This window comes from Actinia tenebrosa, unplaced genomic scaffold (assembly GCF_029948245.1).
Source record: "Actinia tenebrosa isolate PJP-AT-01 unplaced genomic scaffold, QUT_ActTen_1.0 PGA_scaffold10__47_contigs__length_13832649, whole genome shotgun sequence".
Lineage (NCBI taxonomy): Eukaryota > Metazoa > Cnidaria > Anthozoa > Actiniaria > Actiniidae > Actinia > Actinia tenebrosa.
The window spans coordinates 8,961,268-8,988,030 of record NW_028292570.1 but is presented as its reverse complement, the minus strand read 5'-3'; the positions used below and the strand labels follow the sequence as shown (position 1 = coordinate 8,988,030).

General features: G+C 35.8%; 1 protein-coding gene and 1 non-coding gene across 8 annotated transcripts; both read right to left on the bottom strand.

Moving 5' to 3' along the window:
* Positions 1-310: 310 nt before the first annotated feature.
* On the bottom strand, positions 311-382 carry Trnae-cuc (transfer RNA glutamic acid (anticodon CUC)). Its single transcript has one exon. It is a non-coding gene; the product is annotated as a tRNA-Glu (tRNA).
* Positions 383-4,482: 4,100 nt separating this feature from the next.
* On the bottom strand, positions 4,483-25,474 carry LOC116305738 (uncharacterized). Of its 7 annotated transcripts, none has more exons than XM_031715715.2 (7): positions 25,337-25,474; positions 14,544-14,784; positions 12,422-12,607; positions 11,744-12,103; positions 10,353-10,760; positions 7,023-7,574; positions 4,483-6,492 (listed from the first exon to the last, which is right to left on the bottom strand). In XM_031715715.2, the coding sequence occupies exons 1-7, from the start codon at positions 25,355-25,357 to the stop codon at positions 6,473-6,475; spliced, it is 1,788 nt and encodes a 595-aa protein (XP_031571575.1). In that variant the 5' UTR covers positions 25,358-25,474; the 3' UTR covers positions 4,483-6,472. The 7 variants fall into 7 exon arrangements, with proteins under 7 accessions (XP_031571575.1, XP_031571573.2, XP_031571579.2 ...); XM_031715713.2 differs by lacking the exon at positions 25,337-25,474 and adding an exon at positions 20,139-20,232; XM_031715719.2 differs by lacking the exon at positions 25,337-25,474 and adding an exon at positions 20,139-20,232 and having other exon boundaries at positions 10,447-10,760.
* Between the last annotated feature and the right edge of the window lie 1,289 nt (positions 25,475-26,763).

Genomic DNA, 26,763 nt, shown 5'->3' with positions numbered 1-26,763 from the left:
ATGCGTAGTGTTTTCTTATTTAGATTAGGTTTCCTGTCCATTTTTCTATAAAATTTTGATAGCTGGTGTGCTCTTTTCAGGCGACTGCCTACTTTTGAACATTCGATTTGAGCCCATGATGTGCGCGCGCTCAAAAACCGCTGACTGATAATCTTCACGATTTTATTAAAGAACCATACACGTTTTGAACTTCAAAATCATAAAAAAATTCTTATACTGAGGTGCATTCGCAGCCATAAAATAAGAAAATAACACACATAAAAAAAAATCAAAATTCCACTGATTTAAAAAAAAGATCAAAAATTATTACTTCCCACACCGGGAATCGAACCCGGGCCACGGCGGTGAGAGCGCCGGATCCTAACCACTAGACCATATGGGAAATCTTACTTTTAAATGATGGAAATAAATATGTCAATCGATTACAAACTCGTCCCAAAGTCCTCTCGGCCGACTCCAAATCATGTTGGCTGATAGCCTGCGTAGCGGCCCAAATAGCCTGCGTAGCGGCCGAAATGGAAGGGAAGGGGATTGGGGACTGAGGTGAGGAAGGGGAGGGGGACTGGGAAGAGGAAGGAAGGAGAGGCCGGAGGGCCTGCAATGAACGCCCTCGATTTTTTCCTACCGCACCCTAATTAATATGCAAACTGTTAACCAATCAAATTAAGGGTAAGAACTTTATTTGTACCCATTTTAACATTATTTTCTAATTTGATACGTTATTTATGTTATAAACAGATTCAGGGGTACCAACTTCCAAAAATAACTAGAAAGCTAAAAATGCTTGGAAGTCGGTTTACATATTCTTAATTAAAAGTCATTACATTTAGGGTCGGGATTTCTGCTTTTTTTACAATTATAATAATGAGCATAATAACACACCGTATAAACACATAGGCAAAAAAGTCAATATGATTGAAAAAGTGACAAAAAAGACATAAAAACTATGCAAATACACACGCAGCACACAAGAGCATCATCAGTCTTTACAGCATATTTAAGTTAATTTGTAAAAGTATTAAAACTTGATCTTAATATTTAGAAATTAAATCAATTTTCAGCTTTTTCTTAAATTGATAAAGAGACAATTTCTTAGATGATGGCTAGTAAACACTAGCGTGGATTTACCGTAATTTACGCTCTTTCTTAGTTAAAGGTGTACTTCCTTCTAATAAAGAACCCGGTACTTTTCGCTGTTCTCGCAAACGTTGCTACACTTGCCCCTTTGTTGCTTCACATACTTCTATTAAAGGTCCCAAATCCACCTTTAATATTACAGATCATTTTGATTGTACTTCTTCTAACGTCATCTACTGCATTCAATGTTCACGCTGTAACATGCTCTATGTTGGAGAAACTGGCCGCCGATTAGGTGATCGTTTTAGAGACCACCTTTACGACATTCGCAAGAAAGATTTATCTAAACCAGTTGCTCGGCACTTTAACTCTGCTAATCACTCTGAGCTTAATGCTATTGTTTTTGGTCTGTGTTTAACCCACTGCAGCAACAATCATCGTAAAACAAAAGAAATGCGCTTAATTCATTCACTTGGCACCGTTAATCCCCACGGGATGAACGAACGCTTCGCTTATAATTAAGTTATTTCCCACCTATTGTTGTTTTCGATCCTTTTGTTTTCCTTTGTTAAATGGCTTGCTTTTTTCTTATTGGTTTGTTTTCTCTCTCCTCTACTATATAAACATCTCTCTTACTCTTACTTTCTATTGACTCCGACGAAGGACTAACGTCCGAAACGTCAGTTACTATTTTCACTACGGTGTATAACTTATCATTCTACGATAACTGTAGACAATTTCTTAAATGATTCATCAATAGAATTCCAGATTTTAGGTCCTTGAAATCGTATGTTAAATATTCCATAATTAGTTCTAGCCTTGGGTAAATAAAAAGACTTTTTTGTTGCTGCTCTTGTGTTATATCCATGCACCTTATAAATAGTAGTAAAAAATGATTCAAAGGTACAGGGTAATAACTTGTTATTAAATTTGTACATGAAAGTTGATATTTTGAAAATTACAAGATCAAAGATTTTAATGAAATTTAATTGTTTAAATATAGGGCTTGAATGCTCATCAAATGAAGAAAATGTAATAATACGCACAACTTTCTTTTGTAATAAATATAAAGGTTTTAATGTAGTTTGATAGGTATTTCCCCATGCTATTATACCATACATTAAGAAAGAATAAATTAAAGCATAATACAAATTATTCAAAATCCTTGAATTCACATAGTAACGAAGTTTTGATAATAGACCAATACTGCGTTTGATTTTTTTGGCAATATATTCTACTTGTGGTTTCCAACCTAGATTTGAGTCAATGTAAATTCCTAAATATTTAATGCAATTTGTTTGCTTAATAGAATTGTTATTAATGGTTAGATGGAAATGGTGTGTGATTTTTCTTTGGGGTGCATAGAAAAGAACAAAGTTGGATTTTTCTATGTTGAGTGATAATTTATTGGCACAGTTCCAAATGTGAACATTACTAATTTCTGAGTTAATATGAGATTCTAATGTTTTGATGTCTCTATGTCTATAAAAAAGGTTAGCATCATCAGCAAACAGATGGAATTCAAAGAGATTGGAGCAAAGGTGAAAATCATTTATATAGAGTAGGAAAAGTAAAGGACCAAGGACAGATCCTTGAGGCACTCCGCATGTTATATCCAGTGGGTTTGAAGTAACATTATTAACAACAGTAGTTTGATTACGATTACTAAGATAAGATGTGAACCAGCTTTTAGCCACTCCTCTTACACCATAGCGTTCTAATTTGCTAATTAAAATTCTGTGGTCAACCGTATCAAAGGCTTTACTAAAATCCAGAAAGATTCCACAGGAAAAGTCATGCTCATCAACTGCTTTTTGAATTTTATCAACAATGCTAAGAATAGCATGATCAGTTGAATGCTTTGCACGGAATCCAAACTGTTTGCTGGAAAGAATTTCATTTTTGTCTAAGAATTTTAATGACCTGTTGTACATAAGTTTTTCCAGGAGTCGATTAAATACAGAAAGTAATGATATTGGTCGATAATTGTTGAGGGAAAGGTGTGAGCCTTTCTTATGAACTGGTATAACACTAGCTGACTTAAGAAAGTCTGGTACTATACCAGCTGAAAACGATGCATTAAACAAGATCTCAAGAGGCTTTGCCAAAACATTTTTAAGTAACTTTAGTAACCTGGTTGGTATGCTGAAAGGACCTGTTGCCTTTGAAATATTCAAATTGGAGATTTCTTCTTCAATTTCAGTGGAAGTGATCGACAGGAAAAGTGACAGGTAAAGTCATGTTTATTTCTGTTTCTTTGAGTCAACCAATCAAAATTAAAGTTCGAATTCTGAAAGTTGGTAGGAAAAATAGAGGGGGTTCATTGCAGGCCCTCCCTCTCCTTCCTTTCTCTCCCCAGTCCCCCTCCCCTTCCTCTCCTCAGTCCCCAGTCCCCTTCCCTTCCCTTCCCTTTGGGCCGCTACGCAGGCTAGTTGGCTGACCTACCGTAAACGGTGATGAGTTTGTTAAGATGACGTTATAATCATTCTTACAAGCTTTTCTATTGGTCTATTATCCCTCGACATTTAATTACATTTAATGGCGGTTTGAGACGGCATTTGTTTGAGACGGCGTTTTATTCATATTCTTCGTTTGCACGTGACGTCACAGACCAAGAAAATAACAACTTAAAATTAATAATGAATGTTATAGACTTCATTCTTTGATATGTTTTAGAGAACTTTTTCTTGGGATTCTACCAGCTCACTAGATACACCGTGCTGACGAGGCCCAATACAGGCCGAAACAGCTGTCCACGGTTTCTAGTTGAGCTGGCTCATTTTTTACGCGACTTGGAAGTTGTGAAAGACCCGGGCCCATCCCAAACGGCTTACCGGCTCATCTCTCATGTTAAAGTATGGGGTATTTTTATTCCCTGTATACCCGTGCATTCTTGCTGTTAAATGTGCCTTAAATCCCCGGTATTGCTGCTTTAGTGTAGTTCGCACTCTGATTCACTTCTGTCATTATAAAGGAATAGATTACTAGAATATACGGCGGCCATCTAGAATAACAAGGCGTCATGGGGCGTCCAGGGGACAAATATACAGCTGATGTGAGGTTTGATGCTACATTTTCAAAGTTTCTTTATATCGCCTGTCGTGATTACAGCTAAAGACGGCACATCGAACACCTTTACCCATGAATTGAAGGCAAACATTTTGCTTTGCCCCCTGGACGCCTCATAAACGCCTTGTGTTCGAAGATGGCCGCTTTATTGTCGAAGTAGTCCATACAGTTTGCTAAGCTTATCATGAAGCTAGTCATGAGTTTGACAACCACAAATAAAAAATTTGCTTCCCGCATAGACGATTAACAACAGCGGACGCCATAACAGCGTTCTTGTCAGAACCCACAAATTGAAAACAAATTCAAATTCAAATTTAAATTCAAATGATACACACGTTTTAATATTTAGTTTCAGTTTATTTTAGAATATTGAACTGCCTTACAGTTGATAGTTTTACATAGCTTATATCTTGAATAAGATTCTATTCCTGTTCTAACCGTGCGCTTTATTATATCATAATATTTCTGTCATTATTGTTAATTAAAATTTAATAAATTCATTGAAAAGGCTTAGCCAGCTAAGCCATAAAGTATATATCTCTAAAATAAATAACTGCCAAAAAAACTAAATTCTATGAAATAAATACGGATGATTCGTTAAGTGACTAACGGATCACGTGATCTTTTTCGCGCCATTTTTAACGACACTGGTGTTGATGCAGTGTTGTTGGGGATATGTTTGTAAGAGTGTAGGTGACAGTATAAATTGCCGGTTTTGTCAACCTAAATTATGGTAGGAACCAGTCACGCGACCCGATAGCACAAGATTAACAACTTGTAAAGTATCTTGCTAGATTAATAAGAGAAATAACTTTTACAGACTCTCAGACTCTCCGAGTTCATTACAGTGTGATTAACAGTTAACTTTAGTAGTACTTTAGTAAATAAAAAAGACCTTAAGCCGGTTCAAGGAACTGATATTTTCTTCCTAATATCAAAAAAAAGAAGTCGTATACGCGTTTCTTTGCTTGCAAACCGACTTTGATAACTTAATATTGAAGTGCAACTGTAGGGTTGATCGAGGACATCAAGCAAGCAAAATAATGCACAACAATAATACCGAAATGCACTGCTGCTTCCTCGTTACCTTCAAACTGCCCTCGGACTGACGTATGTGGATTCATGTAACAGGATCTCGTAAAGCAAAAAAGAAACAGTGAAGTTTTCCCAAATAAATCTCTTCAATAAATGGATATCCCATTACGATACCATGATTTTAAACAAAGCCACGAATTCAGGAAACAGGATAAATTATAAACCATTCCTTCTCCTGTACCTCTTACACCGAGAAGTCAACTTCCTCGTTGATAAAATGCTTCAGTGTTTTTTAGTTTCACCTATTTTCATTTTTGTGAAAAATAAAAAAACACTGAATAGGAACGACTCACTACCGAGTCATGGTATTGAGTAACCATAACATCGTAATGTTACAAATTTAAACGTGCTTACATCTATGTTTGGGTGTATTAACCTGTGTGCAGCCCGATCTTAGGAAAATATCCAGGAATGTCGTACGGCTAAAAGTATGCCTTATTCTTGTATCTCATACAAAATCCGTCTCATTTCAACTGCACCTGAGTGGCAATTCCGAGGTTGAGTAAAAGACTGGGTCGAGTAGGGTGTGCAGCGCATTTTGGGACAAGATAGACGCCATCTTGGAAACATGTTTTCTAAAACAGTGCCACAATGCACTGCAAATCCAACTGGATCCAGACTTTTCCTCAATGGCTAATATGTACGTGCAATGAAATCTACTCAGGCTCATCTTTTACTTGAATATGAAACTGTTGGTACTAAATATATAATATTTGATGCACTAGACGTATCAAATTATATTCAAAATGTTACTTAAATTTGTTTTTTGCCTTTTGAAATGTGTCCTATTTTTCTCTTCATTTTAGTATTTTACCGATCGACTAACCAACGACGAGTGCTAGTTATATAATATATCATCCTGTAATCGTACTAACCAATGACACTGTGACCAAAAAGCTTTGTCTGCTTTTAAAGTTCAGAGAATAACCGCCAGGGCATTGACTCGCATGGAATCTTGGGTCAAAAAGCTCTGTTATCTTGGAACAACACAGCAACATACTTGACTTGTATTTCTTTAAACTTTCAAAAAGGAAAATATTTTTGCGACTCTAAATTGTCCTTGCTTGTATCAAAGGAGATGGAAGTGTAGAGAGAGAGCAGCTACATGCTTCACGTGGTATTGGTAGGAAGCCGTTGTCATGCGTGTGCGTGACGCAGCAGCCTTGTTTGTCACACCTTCACCTCCTGGGTTCTTTTGCATAGAATTGTTCTTGAAAGTAGACAATTCAGTTTAGATAACAGTTTCCAGTCCTGTTAAACACAAGAATACTGAATTAGCAAGTTCATGTATAATAGACTGTTTCGACGATGCAGCGGCCATCTTGAACCGAAAGGCATTATGGGTCATCCCGGGGCAAATATATGAAGCTTTGTTATAGTAATGGCGTAGATTGACATTAACAGTTCACAACAAGACAACTTGATAACAGATAATTTTTTTAAAAAATGGACAGTTCCACAACTGAGCCAAGTTCTCAAAGATCATTAATTCGTTATTTCACCATCTTCGCGGTTTTGTCTTGCCCCTTTGGCTACCCATAATACCTTGCGATCCAAAATCTTTTCTTTTAATTGATCATTATTCTATTAAAATAAATATTGTTATGATCATATTGTCATTATATTCATTGTTGACCGCTACGGTTAGATTGTGTCCAAACTACGTGCCATTCCCTTGAGTATTATTTCTTTACGTACCACTAATATAGATAACCAAAATCAAGAATGATTTTATGTTTAACTAAGTTTGTTCTTGTAAAAGGGAATATGTGTTTTCTTACCGATCAACCTCGGGCCACATTCCCCTTCTAGTATTGCATCGTTGTTAAACTCATGATGTTTTCTTCTGCCTGAGTCGCTTTGAAGTTGATCTGTTTTGAATCCGTGGTGATGGATAGGACAGTATTTCGATGGCACAGCTTTGGGGACAGCGCTTCTGTCACCTTCTTCTGCATTTTGGGCGAACATTTCATAATTTTTGGTTTCACTGGCTCTGGAGTCATCATTGCTCTCGCCATTTTGGGTGACGTAGGAACCATTGGTCGAGGAGTAATTGTTAACAAGTTCGTTTCCGTAGGATTTTGTTGGTCTTGTGACGTTAGGCCCTCCGTTACTCTTTGCGTGACCTGCGATACCAGTTGCGTGATCTTTGGTATGAGACGGGGCGAAGCTGGAGTGGTTCTCCTTGGAGAAACTGTCGGGGAAATCGAGTTCATTTGTTGCGGAGTAGTTTGTAGAGTTACTCGTTTCGTTGTCTGACAGGGGATCGTTATCTTCGTGTTCCCAGGAGTATTTTTCAGAATTGTTGCCGGCGGGGGTTGCTCTTCTTTGACCTAGAGAAGTTAAATTCCAACGTTATCCAGTAGATTCTCTTGTTATCCATACAGCTATTCGAAGAGAAGGTTGAAGGGGCGAACGGCGATAGGTAATAAGTGATAGGTGATTCCAAGATCCAAGAATAGCTGGAATGACTGGTGTTTCTTGTTATTATTCTTATCAAAAAATTAGAGGTTACTGTTGAGATATTTAGTTTTGTTTGTACTCAACCAAACCATTTAAAACACCTTGATTATTTGAATACTCACATTTGAGTTCCTCTCGGTCGCCATTCGCCGTTCTCCCCTTCAATCTTTTTAAAAAAGCTGTATGTAAAAAGTCTTTATTTCCATGCGCAAAATAGTTTAATATATGGTCTGATCTCCACCAAAAACAACAGCATTTCTTTGCCGGTCAAGTCCTGGTCATAAGTAGATTTTCTGGACGTTAAACTGCATCACGATAGAATAAAATACGCTTCTTTTCGATGGAGACCAAGAAATAACAAGTTCGGACATGGACAGCGCGTTTTCAACTGATACAAAAATAAAAACAGTAAGAAAAGCATGTAAAATATCTACGTTTTGTAATTAGAGCATGCGCATGCGTGTTATAACATTAAGTAGTGTGAATGAGATTTTTGTCTCGTTCTGTGAGTCCACGTTCTTTTTACACTACGTCATAAAAATGTTGGCCCCAAGGACGAAAGCGAGTTTGTTTAGCCAGTCAGATAAAAAATGTCTTTTTGGTTTATTGTTAATTTTGTCACCCATCGCGGTTTGATGAAGAACAAAATGAACAGAGACTTAGATGAGATAGTAACAAATTTGATGATGAAAGATGCAACAGTGCGCATGCTCATTTCGTTTATTTAACAGTCTCGTTCTCAGATCAGTTACGTACTTCATATCCCATCCAAGATGCGAATTATGTGCAAGAGGTTTTAATAGAAACTCACGGAGATTCTCAAACAAAAGAAGTTCTGAGTCTTGGAGTCTTTTGTTTAAGTAAGGTCCGTCATACATTCTTTATAATACACTTGACAGTCAAGACGTATACGTAAACTGCCCTTCCACGGATGCTGTGTTTGATGTGTTAAGAAGGGGAAGAATAAAGAATAGAACTTGCCATTATCCGCCTAATGTAGCTACTTATTTTGGAACAAAATTGCATTGTGGCAGCTCGAGTGAAGAAAAAAAATCTTTGCGTGTTCGTTAATGCAGAGTGGCTTAAAATGTCTTGAGAGTTAGGCGCGATGAAAGATTAGAATTGAAGTTTGAAGCAAGCTTTAGTGGGAAGTATTGTGTTATGCCTCATTATTGTGGCATGAGGAAATTTCTTTTTAGCAACAGGATTCAGAGTTCTTCATGGATCAAGTCTTTTGTCTAACTACTTTGCATGACAAATCACTCAACATATCATAACATCAACTGGCTCATTCAACTAATGTATTGCGCAGAGAAATTATGCGTATCACTTACACGTAGGGCTAGATGTCTTAGTAGTGTCTCTAAGATAGGAGCGTGGGTCATGTCTGCTGTACCCCCCCTGATAGCCAGAGTCTACACTTGATGAGACGCTCAGATTGCTTAGTTTTCGTTCCCCAGAGGAGGTAAAATTAGAGTGACACGAGAAGGGAGAGAGATAGCGCGAGTCAAAGCCGAACTGTCCGCCGCACCCCTTCTCTTTGGCTGAGGAAAGAGAAGGAGAAAAGAAGAAGTGAGAAAAGATAAAGGAGCAAGTTGACAGAAGCAAAGTGAGTGACCGTATTGCAAAGTAACATTTCACAAGTGATAACACATATGTCTAGCTAGATACCTTAAAAACCTAAGATTACGAAAATGTCAGGGTTTTTATAATAGCAAACGAAATATAGTGCAGCTTATTTGAAATTCGAGAAAAAAAGGGCGAACGTAAGAAGCAAGTAACATAAATAGATATCCATTTAGTCAGGTGCGTAGATTTCTAAGTACTTGTATTCATTGATTCCACTTTCGGATACGAAAAAGATTGTGAAAGGCCGGCGATTGAATTGAGTATAGGTTAGATTGTTAGGTCTGTTTTGTTCTATACGGATTGTTAGATTCATTAGTGGTTGGTGTCGTTAGTTTGGTTGTTAACGGACGGCGTCATGGATTAATCATCGTAGTTATCAATATCTTTAGTTGAGCTATCGTTTTCATCATTTGTTTGTCGATTAATTGATAAGTTTGTCGTTTTTTTAAATTGTCGTTCAGTCGTTGTCAAAAAAAAAAACACACAAAAAAAAAAAAAACAACAAAAAAACATTGATCTTTCTATATTCTAGAAGTATCGTTAATTATATTAATATATTGTTATTTTATGATTAATTTACTCACGACTGTTTAAGTAACGCATGCAAGGGAAGTCACTATGCCAGAGGTTGACAGTGAATAACCGCACACAACACTGCAACCTTTTTTTAAAACACCAAGTACTTATAGTAATACTAATAAACAATTTCCGATAGTATACATGGACTAGGTAATATTTTTACTTTTCAATACCAAATTCGTACAAAAAGAAAAGCTACGATGACCCAAAAACGATTTTGACAGGGAATCACTTGGCTCCACCGGCGGAGTTGGAAAAAAAATGCTAAAAATTGTCTTCTTATAGCTATTGATAAATTATTAGTATTAGGAACTAATACAATTTAAGTCAAAAGAGAAATCAACGAACTGCTACTTTAAAAATCTACAAGAGAAAAAAAGGGTAGCCGCATGAGAAAACAACTGTATTCTGAATTCCTTTGAATGCGAGTCATCACTTACAATGTAAATCGGCCCATAGTCCAGTCCTCCTCTGGCGTGTACTTCCTGTGCATGCGTTGTCGTGATAACCGCTGTCCGCAGAACCACCGCTAACCTGACTAACGTTCCTTATGACAGGTGCGTGATAGAGTGGTTGAATATTCGGCGTCAGATACTGTAGATTATTTTCGTAGCCAAAATCAGCGTCCCTATCCAGTTCTCGTGGTAGTTCGCTTTGGTTTTCATATAGTCTCTGTTCAGGGATGGACATGTCCCTAGGATATGGAGACCAGTCCTCGTGTTGTGGAGTTTCTTGGCTATCAATAGTTTCTTCTGTTGTGCTTTGATCACTACTTGTGCTATCGATACACAACCCACCAACTCTTGGCAATCCATCTAGGGACGACCAAGACGGTAAGTTGGCGCCACCTGTATGAAAACCAAAACGTAGGGTGTCAAGAACAGCTCGGCAGAGGCTCAAGGCGCTAACTTCAAGTATTATGCTATTGAGGCCATGTTGTTTATATTTACACATATTAAAGTAGCAATTAGTACCATCAACATGGCTGCAATCCATGGCTTGGTGTTTTGATAAAAGAAAGAAATTTCCACCGATCGAAATTTCAAAAAATTATTCCACTCTGCTAATTACCCGATATATGTATATATATCCAATGGCCTAGGGCATCAGGCCAGAGACACTAGACCAGACCGGCCAGACCGTACCTAATAGGTAGGCGTACGATGAAGAATTTGTTTTGGTCGAATGTTATGTTGTCAATACTATTATTAAAATGGTTGGCACATTTACATTACAATGCCAATGTCCACCTATCTCTTGCACTCTACACCCTTCTCATAACGGCTGACAAGTGCACGAATACGAGGTCACCCAGTCATTATTTCACAATAAAAGATATAAAATTACATGAAATGACTTTAAAGAAGAAAAATATTTTAAAAATGACCTTTGTTTTGACCTGAATTAGCGCTAACAGCCTTTATTTTGAATGAGCAGCTTGGCTCAACCTTGCAAGATGACTGGGTGACCTCGTCTCCGTGCGTTCATCAGCCATTATGAGAAGGGTGTATGCAACGCACGTTAATCTATCTGGTGCATTTTTTCACGACTAATTTCTTGAAACCGTTGCTCGCGGTGGAAAAAAGTTGGGCTTCCAAGTTAGTGAGTTAAGCCCGATCCATCGTAATTAGTACCTGGATGGGTGACCTAAACAATTTAGCTACTCAAGCTTTTATTCCTATACTTTTTCATTTTTCTTTTTCAATTTGATAATAATAAAATCAAAAATAATAGAATAGATATGGTAATGTAATGTAATCCCGATTCATATCTACCCAAATGCTTTGCTCAGTCCAGTTTGGGTGTTTACGATCAACTTGCAAAACTTTACCTTCTACTTCCGGTTGTTTAAGAATTCGTATTTCGTTGATATTATTAGTTCCTTTGTCACCGTCATCATATCTAACGCTGAAGAGGTTTCTCCTGATAGCTGTGACAGTAGCAGGGTAGTAGCTGTCATGCCTGTTAAACCATCTTGCTAATACTCTTGTACCAATATCAATCTCTAAAGAATGAGGCACGATGTCAGGCACGTACGCACAGTCACCTTCCGTCGTAATTTTCTTGTGCTTCACTCTGTTTCCGTTTTCGAGTTCTATATGAACCAAATCATCTACTGCAATCACAGTACCTCGTAGAAAACAACCTTTCTCGATTCTTGCCCAAACTCGAGATCCAATCTTTACACATGCTGTGAACAAAATGAACGATTATTATAGGTATTTTTTAAATTGCGAACAACCAAGTTGTTTTCTAGATTAAAATACTTGACCACATGGGGGGTTGTTTGCTAAATGTGAAATAACCAACAGAAAAAATTAATTTAAAAAAAAGGCTGTCTGGCTCGACGCCGATTCGTCTCCCTTATGTAATACTAGTAACATTTCATTTAATTTCAGTTCAAGTTTTTTTAGATTCACACGCTGTTATATAAATAATAAATAAAGAGTGGTGTTTGGTATTCCAATTTCCTATACTATTAAAGAACTTATGGTTCTACTGTTATTACCAATACATCTTTTTCTTGTCAGTTTGAAGCTTGCGTCTTCTTTGAAGAAGGGTGTATTTTCGTATTTTTGTAGTACGAGTTGATCAGAACAGCGACGAATAAAATGAGCTGGCTCGACTAGTGATTCGAAAACTATATACCCAAAATACCACATGTCCTGAAGTGGAATGTAAGTGCTCTGCTTTCCTGCCATGAAAATGAAACAAAGAAGAATCAATCAAGAAAATGTTCAAAACAATTAGTTTTAGAAGCAAATATAAGCTTTTTCGCCCGGGCTTTTTCGCGCCATTTGACACGATTTCAATTGAAGACGCGTCTGGTCAACGATTTTACCGCCAATACCACTATTAGCTTTATTGCTTCCTAGTCTTGAGAATTTGGTAAAACACGAGAGAAATGATTACCACAAAAACAAACCGAACTGACAGATAGATAGATGAAAATATATACTATACAAGTAGTAAATAGTGCTTTGATATTATTTTGTGAACCACACTTAAGATGGGCGTAGAGCGAAGTTCAAAATACAGTTTTATCGTTGCATAGAAAACAGAACCATGTCTGTAAAAAGATGAGGTCTGAATATTATAGGCAATATAATTTTGTTTGAATTACTAGTTAAAATTGCTATTCATATCTGCTTATAATTCTTTATCTTCAGTGGAGTTCTTTACAAATGTGCTGTTAATTCATCATTCAACCATTTCTCGACTTAAATTATGAGTTTTTAAATAAAATACCTAGTACCAAAAAAGGTTAAAATATGTGGTATTTGTTAATCTTATTTTTATGATACAGGAAAGAACAAATCTTCAAACACAACAAGACTGAATAGAATATGAGATAGCCATGTGAAAGAAACCGCTTAGAAGGTTTTCGAGATTATGTGGGATTTCCAGGCGTAGGATTTTTTGCATCAAAACTTTACACTTTTCGGACCACCTTCGCCTCCACAGCAAATATAGAAAAAAATGAATTGTTGAAACGATTTTGTAAAACCAAAAATGTCAAATATAAACTTTTTACAGGGCTGACATTTAAATTTTTTTCATGTTAATTTTGTATTATATTTTCCTTGTTTCGTAGCGTCGCGGGCCAACTTAGAGTTATTTCATCATACTCTTTTGAAAATGGTCATCATAAACCCTTGACTGAAGTTTGGTTGCTTTTTTTCCCCATTCAACATCAGCTTTGCCGCCGGGGTATTCGCAGAAAACAAACACTGACTTGTATTGTTGTTGAAAAGCAGGTAAAATTGGAAAATAAACATTTCATTGCAATGAATTCTTAATCAGGAACCACAAAGTGGGCCACAAATCCCTTTACCTTGATTGAAATATGATTAGTTTTAAACTAAGGACATAACTTAAACATAGTTCAGCTAATTTAAGCTTTTTCGCCATGATATGCTGAATTAAGTGCTCGTATTAGTTCTTATTTTGCAGCGGGAGCCAGTTTTAGGGCTCTATCGATTTAAATAATGTATTACTAAAGGACAGAAAGAAACTGAATTATAATTTAAATAAAAGAGAATGTCTTGGACATAGTTGACTTTAGGGATGCTGAAATTGGTTGAGAAACGAGTGAACGAAGACTAAATTCTGTTGAAAAGCTTTTGAAACTGATAATAAATAAAAACAACCTAAAGTTTGATAAATGCTTTAATATTCAAACTCGTTAACTACATAGGCTCCTTCAGCACAGGCGATTCCACCACGCAAAAATTTCTGGACTGCGTAAAATCTCCTTTGTATCACATAAAATGAAAAAGCTTAAACACAAGAATATGTTCTAGGCATGGCGCTTACACTTTAAAAGACAAAAATCAACATTTTGTTATTCAAGAAGTTCGATAAATATTATTGAATTAATCTAATATTTAGATAGCGCTAAAGTCATGATAGAACTGAATACTCATGATTTAGGCACACTTCATGGATTTGCACAGATAAATGTAACAAAAAAGTACGTTAATCCAATCTGTTTAAGATGCTTCCGCTACTAATGGCTTAAAATTAGGAGCTATAAGTTAACAAATACTCTAGATATTGTAAGATATAATGAGAGAAACTGAAGTTAAACAAATAAAAGCTAAATGTAAAATAAAAAGGTAAGTACTTACGGTATTCTTCTGAGTCATCGTATGGTTCTACAATCAGTATATTGTTTTCTCTGACTCGTAGAAAATGTTTCTTTTTTGTAACGCTTTCGAAGGATACCCCGTCCGGCCCTCCAGCCAGTCCCTTAACGATCGTATAACGATCCCTTCCTTTCGATAGGGATTTTTTCCTTTCTTTTTCTTTCTGTTTTCTTGCATCCTTTCTGTCACTTGAGCAGACAGGCAGAGAACAGGAAAACATGACCTAGAAGAGTCACAAAGTCGGCATCAAAACTGACTTTAATGCAACATCATAAGATGTAGAACACGTAGATAGATCTTTTTGGAGTAGCTTAACTTGTGTTTTTACTTCTGTGTCTTTTACTTAATAATTAATGGATGGACTACAGGTCGATTGGCCAACAGTTATGATAAATGGTTTTTATTAGCATACTGTCTATTCATTTGAAACAATTCAACTCAGAACACTACGTCCAAATTACTCATATACAACATATACAAACTACGATATTTTCCTAATTGCTTCACATTAAAGAACAACTTTTCCCATCTGTGTAAACAAGCAAAAATCTCTTAAAAACTGCAGTGTTAAGCCTGTATAGATCGGTCTGTCATGCCACAATTCTAATACCTGCTAGTCTGGTTTAAAAAGCGGGTTCCACTTTCACCAAAAGAAGTTGTCATCAACACTAGCTCATACATATCTTGATACCTAGCATTTCCATAGTGAAATTTTATCAATCAAGACATATTTATATCTTTTTGTCTTATTCAAAAGTTTAAATTTCAAATATAGAAGTTTAAAAATTCAGATTTATCCTGGCTCGGTACTATTTCTCGATTATAACAGCCCTTACGATTCGTATGTCAGCTTCGTACACTTGCTGTCATCTAGGAATGAATATTATAAATTATGAATCGTAAACATATCCTGAAAATATGTTAGTTTCAACTCTTAGTTTGTCACCATCTGGCACCTTTATTTGGTTTCTATGGAAACATATTGACAAACACCGGTGAGAACTTGGAACCCATTCATCTGCTTAGTACTGAAAATGTTATGTAGTAACACTAAAGAACATGCACCTCGTCCTAGCTTAATTGGTCCACAAAAGTTGTTTTCTGTTTGATAACTCGTTTGGCAGATCATCACGATTAATAATATTAAATTCAACATCTCTTTCGGTCTGTCTAGTCTCTCTACTTCACTTTTTTTTATTCGCCCATTCATTCATTTATTCATTCATTCTTTCTTTCATGTTGATCTATTGTTAGTTTTGTTGTATCGAAAATAAAAATTTGAACAAACCTTTTATTTTGAATTTTTTATTATTGTATGACAAATTATTTCATCCCTTTTTGAGAAAAGTATGTTTATGTATGTAAAGTTAGTCTATGAGAGATCCTATGCAGCGCTTATATTGCATCACTTTGTTCTCTCAAAGATAAAAAGTTCATTTTGTCTACATTTTTCCCTTTTATTACTATAAATAGTACTGCCATTTCACGTAATAAGTGTTTATATTCAAGGGCGGATCCAGGGGAGCGGGGGGGGAGGAGGGCTAAAATTTTGGCTGGATCCGCCCTTGATATTGTGTATGAATTGGAGTTTAATTCATTCGTTAACTAAGTACTTGGATTTAGATATTCTCATGATTACCGACGGTCACCTAATAGTGCTGCTGAGTAGAGAGTTAATTTAAATTCGATCGAAAGGTACTACCCTAAGATTTTATCTATTCCTAACTCATCTTTTGTCTTACGATAATTACATCAGCATTTCCGACATTCTTTTTTTACTCCATGTAAATATATATCCCAAATAAATTATGGGGTACGAGGTTTTCCCAACTCTGCTGTGTTCCATTTGGACAGTCATAGTTTTTTTTTTTTTTTTTTTTTTTTTCACTCAAAATTCCATTTTCAGGAGGAAAAACATCATTCAATTATCATCACTCTAGCCCTCCCGCGGTTCTTCATTGGGCATGGTGCTTTACTCCTAGCTTAATTCTTCTCAAGTTTTTTATTCTTCCAACAGTTGTACTTCTATCTATGAAAGTTGTTAAAAAAGCCGTTTTTACGATTCGCTGCCGGGTAAGTCTGACATTGAATAGGTTTACCGACAGCCGAATATAGGTTTTGCTTTCGGATTCTCTTCTCAGTCGAGTTTCCACTTTTAAATGCAATATTAATAACGTCATAAAGAACTGACTGACTTTCAATAGCAAGATATATATGTATAATCGACGCCTGTAACCTTAAAAAGGTAGCCCCTCTCAGTTACTGTTATATATAGCACTTGAGCGAACGCTCATTTCTCGCGAAAAACTGATGGTACGCTTTCCTCTTTCTTTTTTTTCTCAAAAACTTTCAGACTATCTGTTGCAGGCCATTAAACCTCCAAAATCCAAAATAAAAGCTATAGTAACAGTATAGTAAATAACTAAGAAGGCTTCTAATAAAAAAATCAAACCTTAACAAGATAAAAATAAATCTTAAAAAATGACGATTAAAGAAAAATGGAGAAAAATATTTGTAACCAATAAATACATACACATTTTTTTGCAAAGACGATTTGACGGTGGTAAAATATAGAAATTCCTCCGATTCACTTCATCGTGATGATCGTTTTAATTAGCTATCCTGTGTTTTCAAAAAGTGGCATTCAAACTAAAAGTTAGATTTCTATTTTTCAAGGTAATTTGACCGGATTTGTGACTGATCTTCACACGTAGCGCCTGTCTGTTCTTCACCTTGAGCCCGACCATCGCGGGATACTGACTGATTTGAGTGAAATTCTAATTGATTGCTCTTAAATTTTTGAAGAAGGCGATATTTCTCATTCAATTAAGTTTAGACTCTTCGGCTACCTTTGGTCTGAAAGCTATTACAACGCGATAAAATTAAATCCTTTTTTAACTTGTAAACCATATATTTTGCTCATTTTTCCCTGAACGAGAATTAATTGCATCATCAGGAGAGGCAGAAGACGAAGGACAATTGTACACGGTATTAGCTTCTCACCTCTACAATCGGGACGGATTTGCGATAGAAAACCATGCCAGTTTTACGTCGAAAACAATATATCGACTCCTAAGAAACGATAGTCGACTCTTTGCCGCTTTTCCTATTCAGTTTTTAAGTTAACTTCACACAAAATAATCATCCTTATCCTGCAATAATAGATTTCGACATATCACATAGTATATTCGACAAAACGTTGTCAAGGTGATCTAGATTTAAACTAATAACCCGGCCACGATATAAATAACCCTCGTATTTGACTGGCATGTCGAAAAGTCTAGCTTAACGCATAGAAATTAGGGCTACAGTTTAACTAGGTATCCTTACTGTTGTTTAACTTGCTCAACTAATCTAATCTAACGATAAACGCACTTGAGTTCATGTTTGTGATGATACTTTGTCATGCAATTGCAACATCATCAACTTTGACCAATTCAAGTTCTAAAGATCATTTCCCTAAGTTTTCTTCTCAATGAAATCTCCAGATAATGTTTTCAGATGACGTTATTTATCTTGTTAAACAGTGTGTTTTTCCTTTCCAACGATATTGGGGTGTAATTTCGGAACTACATTCGCTCAACATTTAGGAGACTTCTTTTGCATTTGGTGCCACGATATTCAAATTCTGATTCAAAGACCTTTATCTTATTCTCTCGAATTTCGCGTTTAATTTGGAAGTTTTAGATGAGATATCACACTCAGGATCACTTAATACAAGCACAATCGAGAATTTTCAAAATAATGACCGTCATTTTTAGTCGTGAAGACGATTACCCTCTAGAAAACGTTCACATGTTTATCACGTTTACATGTTTCTATTTGTTTGAACTCAGTTGCGATACTAAATCATAAAATTATTCAAACACTACTGTACATTTGTACCTTTAGTTTGCAAGAAAATGAAGAAATTAATAAATACATAAAATTGAAAGGTATAAACTTACTGGTAGTGGGATGTTTGCCCTAATGTTAGATTAAGTACAATTTCGTTTCTTGGACACTTGCCTGCGATTCATCTTTACGAAATCTCTTCATTCATCCAAATAACTAGATACATCTGCTAGATTCCCAGGTTATTATTGGGCACAGAACTAACCGTTTAAACTGAATCGGTTACCATAGACATATGAACAACTGACTGTCCTTTACAGTTGAATAAATTCATAATCATTACACGTCATCATGCTGTATGTCAGTTTGATAAAAAATATTTTATGGAATGCCTCAACCATAGAAAAATAACCTAAATTCACTGACTTTTTAGCAAAATGCTGACAGCTGTTTTCACAGAAATGTTTTGCTTGTTATTTTCTGTCCCGCCGAAATTTTTTATCTAATAATATTTTGTCTGAATTATCAGTATGTCAGCATGTTGGAAAAGAACTTTTCGTTCAATTGACTCGAAACCTTTTTTACTTGCCAAGGATTTGACCTGCCAGCCCAAGCCATTCGAAGATCATTGTTCTTTTGCGAAAAAATTCAAATCAAAAACTGCGAGTCGCTTTTAAAATCTTTCCTCACTGGCAGGCTTAGTTGTTCAGTCACGCTACTCACCAAAGCTGACCGGCTATTGAATCTGCAATAGAATCTGCTAGAACTTAGTTTAAATCAGCACGGGCTTCGTGTAGGAAATTCTCTGGATGTTCAATGGTCTCAGATGAAGAATCATTTCTACCACTCAAGGAAATCCTCTTCACTTCGGATCCACTTTCCACTGGTTGTCTATCCCAACAAATTTGACTTATATATTTTCTCTAATTCTGATCAAGTACATTGAATATTTCCGCTGCTTCAACTAATATGAATACATCAATTCTGCGCTTTAGTTACTTGGGTGTCAAGGACACCCATCGAGAACTCGAAATCATGAATATAATTTTTACAGATTGCTTAGCTAAAAACAGCACGAAAAATAGCTTTGAAGAAAAAGGGTAAAAACTATGAGTTTTGGTTCATAACAATTTTTATTTCACTGACGATTTTGTTTTCGATAAATAAGAAATCTGAAGTCAGGCAGTATCTGTCAGAATAATTGTTAAATATAGCCGATACTATAGCAAAAGTTTGTGAGAGGAGTATAAAAGACAGCTTAATAAGACATTGATAGCTAACTGATTAGAATTGATTATGTAAATATGAAAAAACCCGCAAGAAAGATCTATATGATCTCAGTGAACCTCGTTGGATTAAATTGATATTGATTTTTTTCTTCTCCGAGACCACCAAAGTCTAGCACACAAAAAATGAGCCTTTCAGTCGAAATCAAATAATGCTTCTCACTTAGGGGTAGGAAGACCTTTTCTTTTTTCTTTCTCTTTTCCTTTTTGTTCTTCTATTTATCTGTTTTTAGATCGCATTGTCACTTTTTCATTTAAAAAAACACATTGGCTTCCAGTTTTGTGATCACCTGTATGTATACCAGCCTTGAGCAGTTCGCCATGAACGGGTCCGCGTAGGCCTGCTCGGCCTTGTTCAGTCTCGGGTCAATATATATATATATATATATATATACATATGTATAGGTATACCGGCTTAGTCTAGATTTATAGCTCAACACAAAAAGCCCTCTCTTACCGATTTTGATCGCGATTTATGATCCAGAGGAGCGGAATTTGGCATCAATTCAGAGCTAAGTTTTCTCGAAAGCTCCACTTTATCCATGACCGGAAGATCTCTGCAAGAATTGCCATTCCAACGAGAAATCATGTCGCTGTTTAGAGCTGGGTAACTCCAAACGCAAACCTATGTATGATATGTGATATTTTGCTTAAGTAGAGTCTCTTAATCATTTCTCTTACTATTAATTATACACGCCTTACTCTTTTATTAAGAATCCCTCCAATGATCAACGCGATCCAATAGCAGAAAGCGAGTAAAACTCGTATTCATTAGGCTCAAGCTTTGAGAGGCGATAAAAGCTATCATTTGCCATCAGAATGATTTTGAATAAGATTAGAAATTAGCAAGAACATAAACTATTACTTATTCATTAGCTGCAAATCATATACAATATCTTGAATAGCATTCTCTTCTAGCTGGCTGGAGATCCCAAGACCTCGATTATTACTGGCAACAAGATTGATCTTTAACTGAGGATTGGTTTACTTTCAAGATACCTTGAAAGTTTGAAAGATGTCATGCTGTATGATAATTAAGAATGTCCATTAATCGTAATGATTTTGTCAGACTCTACGTCGATCAATGATCAACGATCTATGACAGTTTTATGACGAAAACAAAGTAAGTATTTACGGTATATTATTATTAGTGATATAGTGGTTTTCCTTTATTTGTGTATTTGACGGAATGGGGATGCTATTCTTTATTAATTTTTTATAACAGGTTGTTTTTGTTATAGCGAAATCGATTCACACAACCGACTACTCTTTTGTGCAGCTGAAAAGCACGTAAAACAAAACAAAAAACTGTGGCTATCTAAGAAAATGTATGAAAATCTGCTGGAAATTGAGGAAACATGGAAAGAGTTTATGGTGCATGTTGTTACGATCATAAATTTTTTAAAAGTAATCTTGATGTTTAAGCCAGACACATACAATTTGCAATGCCTCGGAAATGTTAATCAAGGTATATTGAAATGTTTATCTCGAGAAATTGGTTTCGAATTTATCAATTATAAATATCGCGTTATAACATGCCAGACACCAAAGGAATGTCATAAAGTCTATATATATAAGGAATTGTAACATGTTTGAACCATTGAATGAAATTCAAGAAAAGTTGAGGGTTTTTTGTGTGCATATTTGATTGAAACAAGAGAATATTCTCTTGATTGAAATAAGCGGTAAGTTGGTTTTGCACTTGAACAAATGATGCTTACAAGAATTATATGATTGGTGTATGCGATTTTTTTCCTTTAATCACGTGATATCAGTAGGGAAACAAGCGTCGCATAGGGATAGTGCACTCGCCTCTCACCTCTGGAGCTCGCCGGGTTCGATTTCCAGGCTCGCATGTAGGTAGAGCAGACTAAGCTCGTATCCAGTCGTCATTTACGTTGTCATTAAGTTTCTTTTTTCTTCCATTCCGATGGAATATGAGGATGCGATTAATGCTAGCAAAGGCTCCTTTTGGCCTCTTCCCGCGAAATAGTCTAACACGTTAATCATTTCCAATTCGATCTGTGAATTAGCCCTACCCTGACTTTAAGGGTATCAATAACATTCGAAAGCTATGTTCCTTTGTATATATTTATGTATATCAGTATTTTTATATTTCAATTAATCTTAATGTTACATATTTACAAGTATGCAATAATAAGGTTCATTGAAATATAGCAATACTATATATATACTATATAGAAATACTATAATAGAGTCCAAGTACAAGAACTTTTCGACCCTTTAATCAAATAATATATACACGGACCTCGGTATTCTAGTCTAGTTCTGCAAGTCCCACTCAAGGGCACACATTTTCTCTTTCACCTTTATACTTTATATTAATACTAGGGATTAATCATTAATAAGCTGTATCCCTATAGTCTCCTTTGCAGCAGTTCTTAGTGTCGGTCCAAAACTCTTGGAGGGAAGCGTTCAGTTCAGACCGACACTAAGAACGACTGCAAAGGAGGCTAGTATCAGGATTCTTCGTACTTGGGGATTCCTAATCCTGTTGTATTGCGCTTTGAATCCATTGAGAATCCTTAGGTTGAAAGTTAGGTTTCGAAGTTATGATCTCTCCCATCGCGACCCCGAAAGAGAAAAGCATGTGAATAATTTTTTCCAAGGCGTTCAAAAAGGCCTCTATCATTGCAAGTTCAGGGTACGTTTCGCTTCGATGCGAAGGCACGGCTACCTTTCAAGATGGCACAAGGAACTGGGAACTATTCTTCCAACATATTTCCATCATATTTCCAAATATTTGAGACATATTTCCAACATCTCGACTGTATCGATAGATTTTTCCATAATCCAAAATACTGTAATACAATGAGATACAATTAGAACTGATACCAGAGCTGCGACAACCTCGTCCTACGAAAAGGAAGCTTTCGGTTTTCAAATAAGATCCACCAGGTCGCGAGTCTAAAGGACCTTAGTCATAGACTAAACTACACCTAACGACTAAACTTGAGCCGTTTTAAGGCTAACGGGACAGTCTTTTATCAGGTATAAAAAGCAGTCGTCCGAGTGCATTTATACCCGATTATAATATAGCTAAATTCTAACGCACGCGGTGATTGGCTGAATCCATCCAAAAACCTGTGGTTTATTACACCGGTGAACTACCTCCTCGAGTCTGCCTCTCGTAAGTTTTTAAAATACACAGATCAAGATTTGCCGATTTCGAAGAGCAATTTCATGAAATGACGAGGAATTTCTAAACATTAGCTACGAAATATAGAAAAATGACACAAATCCTTAAAAGGTTACGAAAACAGATTTTCTTCCGAAATGTGAAGCACTTTTTTAGTATCCCAAAAGAGAAATCGCACGATTTGCTATGGCGACAAACTTGGTTTTGGGGCACGTAAATCAAGGCGTTTTCACAATTTTTCGCGCGGCAGCCATTTTGGTTAGAACAATAGAGTCAACCCATTCAAGTCCTTGAAAGTAAATCAGTTAGGAATGCAAAAGTTTTCATTGCTCATGTGATAAAGGTCCATTCCAAGGCAAGTGCTCTTCAGTAAAAAACTTTGTATATCATTTTCCGACAATGTCATGGAAACACTTTGATTGGCGTCCACCAAAATCTTATTTTGTTGAGACAGAAAATTGTGCGGGAAGCGCTGTAAACACGAGCGTATAAAAAAAGTTCGAAGAAAAAGAATTTTATACGAAAAGATTAGCACCAGTAATCAAGCTTTAGACGTTTTCCCCCCCAGGAATCCTATATTATACTTTACGAACACTGAAAGTCAAAACATTTGGAAAATGTTGAGAAATCTTAGTCAAAATTAATTTTTTTATTCGTCTTGAACTTGACAATTATTGTCTATTAACCCTTTTTGAGTAAATCCCACATAGTTTTTTCAATTTTTTTCATGTAATCTTTGGAAATTCGAAAAAAAAAAAAAAAAAAAAAAAAAAATCAGTTATAGAGTCGTAAATAAAAAATTGAGAAATTTGCGCTTTTAAAGTTCGCGCGCACATCGTAGGCTCAAGATAGCGTATTGCATTATAGTGTGCCCATTAGATTCATTTTTCTATGGTAGGCAGCAACCTTAAAAATTTAAGTTCTATCTTTACGGAAAGCTACACACCAGCAGCTGCACCATGATGTCAACAAACATGGCTGATTAGAATTCAGAATGCTAACAATAGTTCATTGAACCTTTTTATGCCTAGTACATTAATTATATCTGTTTATAACGGATGTCCATCGTAGCATTTAACACTAAAAAGCTCAGTGAAACGTTCATTCCTTTAGGTTTTAGCCCTAATTAGGCCGGGGGGGGGGGGGGGGGGGGGGTACGTGCCGCCAAACAGGGTATGGTTTTCAGCGATTTTACTCTGGAACAGGGTCAGGGTTCAGAGGGCTCAGCGGCTCATCCCTATCCCCCCCCGGGTAATTAGGTCAAGACACTAGTTGGCTGGTGTTAATTGCCCGCTTTTATTTATTGGTATTCCAGTGAAAATAATCGTCTTTTTTCAGGCTTATTCTAAATTTGAATGCTAAGTGATCCGATATTAGATGTTTTCTCCATCTTTTCTTGCATCACAAACTACCGAATATCAAGTTTTGCTATCACTTTTCTAATAATTCTCGTTCAATTTGGCGTTAAATTTGAATTTCTTGAAAAAAATGTTAATGAGCTGAAAACGAACGATCAAGCTGTCATTAATGTTTAATAGCATTTGGCCAAATCGTGCCGTGTTGTCGAACACGTAGTTCAAAGTTTGGTTTTTCATTCAAAGGAAAAAATGGGAAAAAGTAGAAAGCGAGGAAAAAGACGAAGAAAAACTGGAAATTCTCCGCGACAAAAATAAACTTTTATTTTGTAAATTATGAAATAGTCTTGATAGGTATTTTTCGGATTTTGATATATTTTGATAACTTTTAAGAACTTACCATCGGTATATTATATATTATAGAATATGACAATGACAAATATAATGGATCCCGGCAAAGTTTCTTTTCTCTAAATTAGAGCAATAATTCAAAATCCTGAAAATATCTGTTTCATGAAATGCTTTCATAACCTGATCAATTTAGGCTTTAGGTCGACTTTAAAAAATATATATTATCATAAAGAAAGCTGCTGTGCAGGCTTTCGTTTGTTTTGAATCTTATCACCAGCTGACAACCGAGGACCGACTTGAATCAAAAAATATTACATGTATCCATAAACAATTCTTTCTTCACAATTCATACCAGTCTGTATCATAACCCAATACTTGAATCTAAAAGGATACATTTAAATATCTATAGTCGTTTCGAGTATCTTAAAGTTTCGAAAAAGATATTTGGATACAGCTATTCTACTACAGGAAGGCGCCAACGTGGGCGTTTTGCATTTTGCTTGCATGACGAAATTTAAAGTAGGGGCGTCAAAACTACTTCAATATTCTTTGACAAATACTATAAATATTCTGAGGTTTTAATGTCGAATTATTATATTGAAGTGTATCACTTGAAATCGTAAAGTAATATTAACTTAGTAAGTACGATAATGTAATTTCATTTTACCGCCTTTTTCACAACTCAGTTCTGGTTGAATTACTTCGCGAAAAAAACCAAAGTCATCGTAACATTTTTTCAAGCTGCCAATCTGTCAAGTCAGTTAACTAATCATGTCAAGATGGTCTTACCTTGATTGCAGAATGATTCATGTTTTTCTAGGATTCTAACATTTAGACCAAAAACATCCTCAGTCGTCTTGTATTACTAGAAAATCCTTCCATTATGTCCATGATTTTTGTCTTCAAAAAACGCTTAAATTTATGAACTTAAAACTTTTTTTTAATCGAAAAAAAGTGTTCATAAAGTATTTTCTTTAGCCGTCGATGAAATGAAAGTAACTTGGTAACAGAGTAAATCATGACTTCTAATCAAGCTTAAAATGTTTGTAATCTAAAATGCTGATCCACTCAGACTCGAGGCGCCCCGCTGAAGAAGAAACTTTCGACCAGCATTAGTAATCATATTATATCTCATAATCACGTGACTTGGATAATGGGGAAAGACATCACTTACATCAATAGGTTGATTGAGACTTTTATGACAATACAAAAGAATCTGAATCTGAATTTTAAAAAAGGATTTGCGTATTGTGTGCTGCATTGCATTCTTTCATCATTGTCAAAATTTTGAAAAAATCAAAATCAAAAAAAAAGGTAATCAATGATGAAATTTTAAAAAACCCTGTTGCAATGACTTTCAGTATAATTCAGGCACAGGAAAGAATATGGTACAGGAGAAGTAAGAACTTGTCTAACAACAGTATAGCGACATTAAAACAATATGACCGCGCGCGACAATTTCTTTGGAATGACTCGAAGTTGTTTTTGATAATATTATTTCCAGTACAATCGCTAGCTTAAGTAAACAAAGCGAACATAAAATGAAAGTTGATTAAAAGACTCGTGTCAAGATTCAAAGTATTATTCGCATTTCTAACGGTTACACCTTATCGCAAGAACGTAATAAAAGCGAACAATAACAAAATAACAAATGGGAGTTAATTAGAACATGTTTTTGTTTTGATTCTAAGGCCCCCTAGCTTGAGGCAAATAGCAGTTTTGGTATATGTCAACCACGTAATATCAAAAATGTCAGAGTATACTTTCAAAACATTCAAATACTGAAATTTTATTTTCTATTTTTTATATATGACAACGTTCCTGCAATTACTGGTTCAAGAAAGTTTGAATGAATTTTCATTTTAAGTCTGCCTTCTTCAATTATTAAATGCACTCATATAATTGACTCAGTCACTAACAATGAAGTGGATAAAACGCACTTCTTATTCTTCTTATTCTTATTCTTCACATTATTTGAAAGTTATAATTGAGTGTCCTAAGAGCCCTATGCAAGGTCACGCAAATCGGGATGCTCCAGTCATTAGCAACTCGCTCAGGACGTAAAAGTATATAACTGTCGTTTCCCGACTTTATTCTTGTGTATTAACTCTAGGTGCCGGATAATGCAATGCTGTTGATTAGAACGACTAAGAAAAGAGAGCCAGATATAGTTTTGACTGCAACATAGGCGGGATACCTGTGTCCCGGCGCGCGAG